At 40.2% G+C, this 11,008-nt stretch overlaps 3 protein-coding genes across 3 annotated transcripts; 1 reads left to right on the top strand and 2 right to left on the bottom strand.

Moving 5' to 3' along the window:
• Nucleotides 1–945: 945 nt before the first annotated feature.
• Nucleotides 946–2,565, top strand: LOC113729552 (putative MO25-like protein At5g47540). The gene has a single exon (XM_027253834.2). It carries the CDS (start codon nt 1,428–1,430, stop codon nt 2,490–2,492), a length of 1,065 nt encoding a protein of 354 aa, XP_027109635.1. The 5' UTR covers nt 946–1,427; the 3' UTR covers nt 2,493–2,565.
• A 434-nt stretch (nt 2,566–2,999) lies between these two features.
• Nucleotides 3,000–6,283, bottom strand: LOC113730495 (glucan endo-1,3-beta-glucosidase-like). Its single transcript, XM_027255207.2, has 3 exons — nt 4,890–6,283; nt 3,427–3,709; nt 3,000–3,300 (listed from the first exon to the last, which is right to left on the bottom strand). Exons 1-3 carry the CDS (start codon nt 5,964–5,966, stop codon nt 3,272–3,274), a joined length of 1,389 nt encoding a protein of 462 aa, XP_027111008.1. The 5' UTR covers nt 5,967–6,283; the 3' UTR covers nt 3,000–3,271.
• A 1,086-nt stretch (nt 6,284–7,369) lies between these two features.
• LOC113730494 (uncharacterized) lies at nt 7,370–10,751 on the bottom strand. The gene is made up of 3 exons (XM_027255205.2): nt 10,032–10,751; nt 8,749–8,965; nt 7,370–8,453 (listed from the first exon to the last, which is right to left on the bottom strand). The coding sequence occupies exons 1-3, from the start codon at nt 10,299–10,301 to the stop codon at nt 7,969–7,971; spliced, it is 972 nt and encodes a 323-aa protein (XP_027111006.1). The 5' UTR covers nt 10,302–10,751; the 3' UTR covers nt 7,370–7,968.
• Between the last annotated feature and the right edge of the window lie 257 nt (nt 10,752–11,008).

The following is an 11,008-nucleotide window of genomic DNA, read 5'->3' as shown; positions in this document are numbered from 1 at the left end:
CAGACTTGGTAATTGGCTAATTGCAGCTCTTTTATATTCAGATCGAAGATTGATATGTGTCTGACAGCCAGTTTCAGCTTCGACCCACCCCAATTTAAAGCAGAAAACAATAGTTAGTGTTAGTCAAGACGGAGATTTGCTTAATTTTTTATTAACTAATTTATTCAACTCTCATAGTTGTAACTGATATCACCTTGAGTTCAACCTTAGTCAGAACTACTTTCGAAACTGGCTAATCGTCAAATTGTAACAAGAACAAGAAAATGTCGGAGTTAGCCATGCATAGTAACTTTCAGCACTTTTTATTGGCTAGCAATGAATACAAGCAATTGTGTTTAATTACCAAAAGTTTCCTACCTGCTAGCTAGGTCAGAGTAAAAATTGAATTCAAAACTTTTCTCTTCTCTAGACTAGAAAATAGAAGCAAATGAATCATTTACCTATCTATCTGCAGCAATGCATTTAAGATATGCTATGAACTTTCAAATTAGCTGCAAATTATATATAGTAGGTTTTTGGTCGTGCGTGTGTGGTGTTTTTGTCCTTCGGGTTGGTCGTTAAGGTCCTTAAAGAGCACATGGAGAGGAAGTTGGAATGCCAAAGATATGGCCTCCCGGCTCCAAGGGAAGGAATGAGAGCCGAGCACAAGATACAAGAATTTGAGTAGTTGTCCAATTCCTGTTTCCAAACTCTTCCTTCGTATATGGGGCTTGTAAAATTAATGCAGTTTAGTTAGCGGGTTTATATGGCTTTGATGCTTCCCTTCCTGCTGCAGAAGTAATAGGCCCTCGTTCTTCCTGCTTAATTGCTACATTGGTTCAATCCAAAATACTATAAGATCTTGTGTTTTTCCTTTTAGAGAACGTAACGTATAATGATGCATGTTTTATACTTATCTTCATCTACCTGTTGATTCGTAGTGTAAATTTGACTTTGGCAGTTGGATTTAATTTAGAATTCAATCCAAATCCTGTATGTATTTATCTTTTTTTTTTTTTAACCCTCTCACCCCTCCTCACTTCCTTCTTATCCTTACTTATCAAGATCAGAAACCTAATCGGAAAAACCATAACAATCCTCCCCTATGTATATAGTATTTAACTTGGCAATACTAATTACCAGTTACGTCTCCGTTTCCAAGAATGTTTTTCTTGAACTTGCTTTAGTTCTTTACGACAACAGAAATTGAATTGGAATCGTATTCTAAAATTTTCACAATTGCAAACTACAAATACGAGTAGTTAGAAGGGTAAATAAGCAGGAGTAGGACATTGCAATTGGCCAGTTGGAGAAAGCAGCAGCGCCGCCGCGTTGAGCGTCCTCTGCCCTTGCGGTAGTGCCAACTGCCAAGGAGATTCTCATATTCAGGGTACGTATGAGTTATCTTTTACATTAGGAGTTGGACGAGAAAAAGCCTGAAAAAGATTATGAAGGGTGTTTTGTTCTTTAAGTCGAAACCTAAGGCTACCCCTGCTGACCTAGTTCGACAGACTCGTGATCTCCTCAGCCATGTCAATTCTGCGCCAAACACTTTCCAAAGCCAAAGCCAAAACAAACGCCAAGTAAATATGATAAATACCATCGGCAAGCTATTGGAAGATTTGAAGTTCATTCTTTATGGAGATAGTGATACTCAACCCGTAGCATCAGCTTGTGCGCAATTGACCGAGGAGTTCTTCAGGGAAGATACCTTGCGCCTTCTAATTATTTGTCTTCCAAAGTTGAAACTGGAGACCCGCAAGGATGCTACGCTACTGGTTTCAAATTTTCTTAGGCAAAAGGTCCGTTCGAGGTTTATTGCTTGTGATTATTTGGAACAAAATCTCAACTTAATCGATGTTTTGGTTGGTGGTTATGAGAATAATGGTATGGAGATCACGGCTTTGCATTATGGTTCTATGCTAAGGGATTGCATACGCCATCAAGATCTTGCAAGGCATGTCTTGGAATCGAAGCTAATGATGAAGAAATTTTTCGATTATGTACAAGTTGCACGTTTTGAAGTTGCTGCTGACGCTACGGAAACTTTTAAGCAATTGTTAACGAGGCATAAATCAACTGTGGCCGAGTTCCTGTCCAAAAATTATGATTGGTTTTTTGTGGAATACAACTCTAAGTTGCTTCAATCTCCGAATTACCTTACCAGAAGGGAAGCCGTGAAGTTGCTGGGAGAGATGCTGATGCATCGCTCAAATTCAGATGTCATGCTGCAATATGTTAGTTCGAGGGACAATTTGAGGATTTTTATGAATCTTCTCAGGGACTCCAGCAAGAACATTCAAGTTGATGCGCTTCGAGTTTTCAAGTTGTTTGCTGCCAATGAAAACAAGACCCCAGAGATTGTTGGGATTCTCGTGGCAAACAGAACTAAGCTTCTACAGCTCCTCTTTGCAGAATTGAAGATTGACAATAATGGGGATCCACAATTGCAGGCTGACAAAGCCCAAGTCGTCAAAGATATTTTTGCACTGGACGTCAAGGTTAAGGCGTGAATAGGATTGGTGTTGTTTGGAGTTATTTTCTTCACCACTGAAATTTTGCAGGTGTAGCTTTCACATCCCCCCACCTTCCCCCCCCCCCCCCCCCCCCAACATCCTCTCTTTTTTTGAGGTACTTTGCAACAGTAGCGGTTCAGTGAGTAATTATAGATCCCAAGTTTTCTTCTTCCTTTTTTGCTTTTTTTGGTTGTTTTGGGTATATATTCTTTGAGAGCTTGATTCTCTGCTAATATATATTTTTTGAGGCAGGATGAACTTTAGACTCCATTAATTGTTCCATATATTACATCCACATGCATGCATGCACTCATGCATACAGATAATCAAAGAAGCATTGGATGCCAACTTCAAAATGAAGAATTTGCTTTAAGAAAAAGAGAGAATCCTAAGCACCTTATCTTCTGTCGGGGGCCACCTTTAGTTCTTAACGCCCACTTAGTTATTCGTTACACAAAATTGAAGACCAAAATCTATAAGTTAACGACATTTGAAAAGCAAACAAAAGAAAAAAACAGCTCCCGGATTCTGACACATATAAAATACAAGTAAGTTATGATATGGTACAATTTTCGGCATGCACGCAGCCGGCACACAACTCTATATCGCAGAGAATCGTCCAATACAATACTTAACAGAACGGACATAAATATTGAGGTTAATTAAGTGATTGACTAAGAGATCAGATGAATAAACAATGGAGAACCCAATAAATTAGATGCCATTTTGGTATAAATCCATGCAGCAGCTCCTTCCTGTTGCAAATTACTGATATCCTAGCTGGTGTATTGGCATGTGCCATAACCTGAAAATTCAAAAACCAGAGACGAAGCATTCTAAGTACCATCCACGAATGGTAAACTGCTGATCAGAGGGAAGTATATATTGAGATGGAAAATTGTGTTGCAGCAATAAAAATAGAGGGACTTACTAGGGTTGGTAGAGGTGAGGAAACCGGTTTGAGAGAAATCACAGTTATAGTCAGCTTTGCCCTTGGATTGGTACCATGAGTTCATCACAAAAGCTGCATGAGACCTCACATTGTTGGGATTGAAGCAGGCGCCCTCGGCTTGAATCGGGCTGCAATCTAAGCCCTGGCTGCAAACGTAATCTATGTTGCTCTGCAGTGCGGCGTCTGTGGCCCCTGCCTTTGGCACGCACCATTCCTTGCCCTGCAATGCCGGTGCTCCTGGCACCGGAACTGGCTGTGACGACTGCAAAATTAAATTCATCATCACACCGCCGAGCTTAATTTTATGGTCACCGTAATACTCCTACGTCTTCTTTTCAACTAAGCAAATAACTACAGCAGAATGAAAAAAAGATGATGCACTACTATACTAGTGTTTTCTTTGAATGGGGAGACTGTAGAGTACTCGGGTGATTTCTGATTGCTGTTTCTGAAGGTCAAAAGAAAATGGGACAAGATTTAGCCGACTGGTCCATCCAAGAAAAAAAAAAGAAAAAAAAAAAGCAAAAGTGTAAAGGTGGAAAGGGTTAAAGGCAATATTATAGCACAAGATTCCTGTCTGACTCATTTTAGAGAGGGCATCGAGGATTAGAACCATTCCGACTCTAACATTCCACAAAGTAGAAGAATCAAATTTCTTCTGCTAATTCAAACATTTTTTTTTTCAGTTAGTAAATTTTCCAGCCTAATAAGTTGTCTTCTGCTTCGCATTAGTACCACTACAACATGCAAAGTTTAATTAATTGGATGATGCAGTTATTTATTTATTTAGTCATTTATGGATTTGAAATTTCACCAATGAATCTTCGTCAGAAGAATCATTTATCGTCCCAAGGTTCAACGCGGAAATCGGAGCAGTCCAACGCGGAACAGATGTAGCCTTCGCCAGAGCCCCACACTCCTCTATTTTTCACATTTCGCTATCCCGTAATTTTGTCAAACATATGAGGTTGAAACGGGATAAAAGTTCAAATGCGGTGTCCCTACTCCTCCTAAAGCCTAAAGGCAAAACAGACAAACGATGCTTCGTGTTCCGTGTTCAAATGTCGGCCTAATTTTTGAAGATTCCAATAACAAAACAGACAAATGCTGTGTTTAAAGTAAAGGGAGGAACTTTACCAGAATTCATTCTCAATGGGCAATCTTCAGTGAAAGGACTGGTATTTGAAGGATTGATTATAGCAGAATTAATGCATGCTCATGCAATGCAACCATTATTGTTGTCTTAGCTCTTGACTGGGAGAATATAAATTAAATGCAGATATTGGGTGATTTTCAATTCATCTTCTAATTGCATTATGGTAAGGCGTGGACGGAGTACTAGTAAAAAGGGCATCTATGAAAAGACATCAAATTCAAGAGACGGCAAAAGTACTTCATTCATAATTAAGGCAATAATAGTTATAAGAGTCCGAATTTCATACCTGTCCCCCCCGCATAATTCCAACGTCATAAACAGGAGTAAAATCAGGCCTGAACAATCCCCAGCTTCTCTCAGCCAACGAACCCGGTTTCTGATTCTCATTGAACAAGGCAAAGATGTACGTCTCAATCTTCCTGTGCGGCATCAATGGAGTCCCGCTCCCAGAGTTGTACTTCTTCACCAATCCTCCGTTATACGCAGCAGCATTAGCAGGAGTGCATTGTGGCTCAAATGTTTCCCCTTGAGATGGCCAACCCGTCTCGGCTGCCACAATGTCCACATCCGCATATCCCAGTCTCTTCATTGACATAAAAACCGCATCCAACAGCAAATCAAACTGGTTCGTGTAACTCCTCTTGGAAAACCTGTCGTAATATCCTCTGTTTGGTCTGAAGAGATCGAAGTCAATCTCCTTGGGGTCGAAACCAAAATACGGGTACGGATTGACCATAAAAGGAGACTTGGTTTCGCGTAAAAATTGCAACATGGGTGCCAAAACACCTACATCCCAACCAGGCCTGAATTTAGCCAGGCTGGGCGGCTTAGCAGATTCGAGAATGCCTAGAGAATGTGGTGTCGTCACCTTTACATCTGTGATGCCATTCTTGACGAGAGCCTGGTGAAGGGTTCTCATGGCAGCAACGAGGTTGTCGATCAGATTCTGGGGTCCCCAGTGGAGGACCTCATTTCCTACAGCGATGTAGTTGATTTTGGTTTGCGGGTAGAATGGCTTGATGTGCTCATTCACCCATCTGCGAGCGTATCTGATGTTGGTGAGGTTGGGGATCTCTCCGTTGGGGACCGTGACGGTGAGCAAGATTCCGGTGTTGGCGAAGGCCCGGATGATATCGGGGTTGACATCGAATATCTTCACGCGGTCTATGAAGGTCTTGTCTTTGATGAATTGAACAACTTGAGCCGGTGGCGGAAGGTTGTCTGCAACGGTACCATAGTTAACCCCTATCGATTGCACTGCTGAGAAATGTTGGATAAAAAGAGCAAACACAAGAAAGATGGCCATGGCCGAAGATTGTGTCCTCTTGGACATCTCCATATTTCTGTTATTGTTATTATACATGTAAATAGGGAACAGAGATAGATATACAGGAAGGAGAGATGGGTTCCAGGTCTAACTTCTACCTCCCTAGTTCCTATGTGTTACTTTAATCAGGAGGGATGGTGCATGTTGGATTTGGCTACGGCGTTTTATACCAGCACTTTTGATCTGTTTCAGACAAGACCAGTTGTTTTGTCCGTTCAGTTGGAACGTTCGTGAGGCTGACCTTTAAGCTTGGGTGACGAAGTGAGACCACGGGTTTGAAAGGAAAAGTAATAGTATGTGATGAGATGAGGCATAGTAGCTCATCAATCATCAAATATTCTGCGCGTTTTCCGCAATACTCAATAGGTTAGGATATTATTATTATTATTGTTCTCTTGACTCATCTAAAAGTAAACAAAGAAAATGCCGTCCAGGTGGACAGCAAGAAGGCGACGCGAAGAAAACGATGGGAATCTTATGATGCTGCGTAGGAAGAGTGAATTGCTCGATTTTGGATAGAAATAAAAAAATCTTGATCAAACTTGGCAATATTGAATTGGTTGGAGAAGCCATATCGTAATCTAAAATTCTAGATGAGCATTACGGTGGTATACAAGTCATGGGCTGTTAAATGATGTACGATAAATCTAGACTTTCCTCGTGTTTGGTCTTGAGACTTTTCAGAGTCCACTTCGGCCTCCATTTTTGAGTGTTGGACTAGCAGCTTTTGGCCCATCCTGTGCGCTGTCCGACGCCGAAGGGCTTAACAGACCATTGCGTGCCTGGTGTGACAATTTCAGGTCCACATACATGTCCAACAGGCTAGAAAATAAAAAACAAAACAAAACAAAACGTTCCACATCTTAATTCGTCAAATTTAACTCTCCATTTAAGGCAAAACCTACATCTTACCTGCAGCCCTCTATTGCATCTGGATTTAGTAAATTCCTTCCTATTTTTTCAGAAACAAAAAAAAAAATTGTTTTTCTTTTCTAGATAGGCATTGATCCATAAAGCATCCAACTGTGTAAGATGATAAAGAGATTTACAGGGTCTTAATATATCCGCAGAATTGGTTGCCCATTAACTGGTCATTATCCATGTAGTTGGTGGTGAAATGTCAATTTTTCCTTTCAATTTCCCTTCTCTGTAACATATGATGCACATAGTCGAAGGTCAAATGTCAGTCCTGGTTTATCCTCTGTGTAAAAACCTAGTTGGGCTCGCCTTAGACATTAGTGTAGCTATTTTTTGTAAATTGTAAAACGCTTTTAATCAAATGCTCGAAACTTGCCCAGTGGTAACCATACATATTAGGAAATGCCCCATAAAGGGTTCCCCCAAGTGAGGGAATTGCCATATCCGAAGTCATTTCCCATCACTACAATCTGTAACACATATTCCAGTCCCTTAATGTAGTAAAATAAAATAAAATAAAATAAAATGAAAGGGACTGATTGATTGCAATTTGCAGCAACAGAAAGCAAGTAGCATGGATACGGTCAAAAAAATCATTTGACCACCGGAGAAAGCTTAACATGACCAATACAAGCAGCTCAAATTAACAATTGAAGTGGAAACCCGCAGAAGAGAAGAGAGCAAAATTTGCCTTCCAAGGAGGCAAAAAGACCCTAAAAAGACAACCAACAAAACAGAAAACTTGCTCCACCAGCGAGCATTTTCAGCTCGCAGGATGCAAATGCAGTTGATGATGGAGAGAACCTGCACCACATCCAGAACCTGACGCTCTTGCTTTCTTCTGGAGCACAAAGAATGAGATAAAATGTATAGGGCGCCATTATTAGATGGGAGTAGGATAAAATGTTCCCATTCTAATACTGTGTGTAAATTCATCTAAATACCACTATATCATATCCTCTGCTCTTTTTTGCAGAATGCTTCTTCTAACTCTACCCAGAGAATCTCCTCAAAATTGGTTCTCAAAACGAGGAAAGCCATAGCACCTCTTTCACATACCAAGTCAGGTCTGCAAACAGGCAAGAACTTACACTCCCTAGCTGCCTCCAGAATTTATTTGTCAAAGAGTCATATACGAGGAGCGCCTCCACCTATTGTCAGGCTTTGGCTTCCAATTATTGCTCTTCACAGGCTTCAACAGTCGCTCAATTTCAAGCTCAGACTGCAGTCTCCTCAAATGTCCACCACACTGTTTATGCTCCATAGAAGACCCTCCATAAGCATTGGGTTCCTCAGGACTAAACTTTCTTTGATAGGGAGACTGCCACTTAGCTTGCAAATAAGGAAGAGATCTCCAAGGGGGGAAAGGCATTGAATTCTGCTTCAGAGAAGATCTAGCAGCTTCAACCATAACCTGAAGGAACTGTTTCAGCTTTGTCAAAGAGCCCACAAAAACTACAGGAAGTGAATTCAACATTCTATCATAGGACTCCACAGCTCTAGCAATCTCAAAGTGACTACGGAAATCAATATCAATTATCAGACGTTCAGAGCTTGAGCTTCCAGCATTCGTGTAGTTAACCACGTCGATGTACTCATGATCCCCTGAATACCAGAATGGAAAAACACGTGTTATCGAACCAGCTTTATTACCAAATAAATTCTTCATGAAAAGGTTCGTAGGCATTGGCAGCAAACCACAGGAGAGTTTCATTCACTGTCAATTAGAAGGCAGTAAGAGAAATGGACAATGCAACCAGCTTAGCAAGAATCAGTGCAGAAGGCAAGATGTATGTTGTATGTTACAGATGCCTTAGAAAACCCTCCAACACATTTTGAAATTTCAAATCTTGGATGTCAACTATATAAATGCATGTTGGAAATTAGAACAAGATTATACCTCCAGGAACCTTGGAACTGCCAGGCCACTTGGCTGCACAAACACCAGCATCATAACCAGAAAGCCTCAGAAGCTTCACCAAGGAAAATCTGATGCAGCTGGCATTACATAAACCAGACTTGACGTGCAGAAGGTCCTTCTCGCTTATAGATAACAGAAGTGAATTAACCACCGAAAGCGTGTCTATCTCAAATTGATCCATTGCCAGCTTGTGATACTATATGATATGAAAAACAAAAAAAGGAAGATATAAGCAATGACTCATGACGACCAGTCTTCTATTGTATAATTACTACAGATTTATTCGGATTAGGAGCTATTTTTTCATTATTCAAAAAAAAGAGTGGGGTGGGGGAATAAGAAGAGAGGAAATAAGTTAGCTTGAGACACAAAAGGAAAGGTGTAATTCCTACGACTTCATGCGAATTTAAGGAGAAAGAGGAAAGCAGGAGTTTCTAAGTCTTCTATCAACTGTAATTTTACAAGCAAGTAGTAATTTGGAGTTGTTAATTTGCACTTGAAAATGGTAAACATAACTCCAAAACAGGCCTAAAAGGAAAGTAGGCATTCACTTCATGACGCTGAAATGTTTAGTGAGGTAGACAAGTTACTGCATAGATGATTCAACTAGCCACAAGGTTTCGCTATAACGCCATGCAAAAACATTATTGTTGGATATATACTCAAAAGGATCTCGTAATATACAAAAAACCTGTGAAATAAGAAGTCCACGTATCTACAGAGAAAGCAAAAGACACGCTCCTGACTAGTTAAAGAATATGCCCAAGTCTTGGAACCAGCCAATCCCTTCCTTACCCAGGTCATCTCTGGAAAGAATATAACAAGAATTACTACTGTATCGCAACCTAGGCAACACAAAGTCTTAAAGAAGCAACACCTGCACATATAAGATTTTCAGGGTACAATTCATTCAATGAAAAATTAAGGGAAAAAATCAGTTAAAAAAAAAAGAAAAAAGGAAAGCTCCTATTTGTTTTGTTTTGTGAAGTTCTAGAAAATCAAAAAAGAAATCCTATAACCAAATTTCGAAGCTTATAATCTAGGCAACAAGGCATGAATGAATCCTTCTAAGCCCTTCAAATGACCGGGAAAACAAGAGCACAATTCTTTCAAGAGTTTTCCTCCTCAATCAATCACCAAAGGAAAACTCATAAAAACAAAGAACTTGCAAAAAAAAAAGACATTCCAGAAAATAAACAGTTAACTTTTAAAACAAAAGAAAAAAAATGATCAAAACTAATCCTTAGATGAATAAGACTTACAGAAATTTTGTCCGCGAGGTCAGCGATATCGCACAATCCAGACTCGCTATCGCTGCTACACCTGGAGTCAGCTCCCCCGCTACTCCCATACTCCAAGAATTCACTGACCATCATCGCCAGGTCATGTTCGCCATCCGACGGACTAAACCCTCCGTCCATCTGTCCCATACTTGCGCCACCTCCGCCTCCTGCAATCCCCGGTCTCACCCGCCACAAAAAATCTCCTGATGCCGCACAAACTTTACAGTCCATCATCGTCCGCACCGTCATAACAATTTCACCATTTTTCTTTCAACCGCTAAAAAATCAGGAAACGAAAAATAACGCGAATTGAACTTCACAAAATTCTGTAAATTCAATTCAAGTTTCCTGAATTTAACGATCATTAGGTGTTACTCCGATTGAAGATTTACCTCGAATTCCGAACCTTATTCGGACTATCAAAATTCTATGACTAATAGGAGAAGGCAGTGAAACTGCATTAAAAGGCAAACCAAAAAAAGAAAAAGAAAAAACAAAGTATAGAGGATTTTCTTTTGTTATTTTTTTTTTTTGAAGGATTATAGAGGATTCAATCGAATTGAATTTTCGATTGGAGAGTTATATATAGGTTTGAAGGAGGGGATATATTTGGAACTTTAACAATATGATCCAGATGGGTGAGGTGAAGAAAAGAATATTCGAGGAGAATGAAGTGCAAGCCTGCAACCCCAGGCGGATGAAGAAGAAGAAGCGCAGCGAGGGACAGCTACTTCATATAAAATGAAAAGAGGAGGGAACGTGAAATGACATTTCTGGGCTTTTCCTCGGAGGCTTTTCGTAATACCCAAGCAAAATCCTGCGACTTCAACGGATAAGGTGAATGAATATGGAGACGCATGTGGACGGATCTACGGGGTTTATTCCCTTTTTTTTTGTTTGTTTTTTGAAAATATTACGGGGTTTTATTCAATTTACAGCTTCTTTGCCATCTGCTT

This window comes from Coffea arabica, chromosome 2c (genome assembly GCF_036785885.1).
Source record: "Coffea arabica cultivar ET-39 chromosome 2c, Coffea Arabica ET-39 HiFi, whole genome shotgun sequence".
NCBI classification, from domain to species: Eukaryota; Viridiplantae; Streptophyta; class Magnoliopsida; order Gentianales; family Rubiaceae; genus Coffea; species Coffea arabica.
Note: the sequence above shows the minus strand (reverse complement) of the source record. Positions and strands in the feature narration are given on the sequence as shown.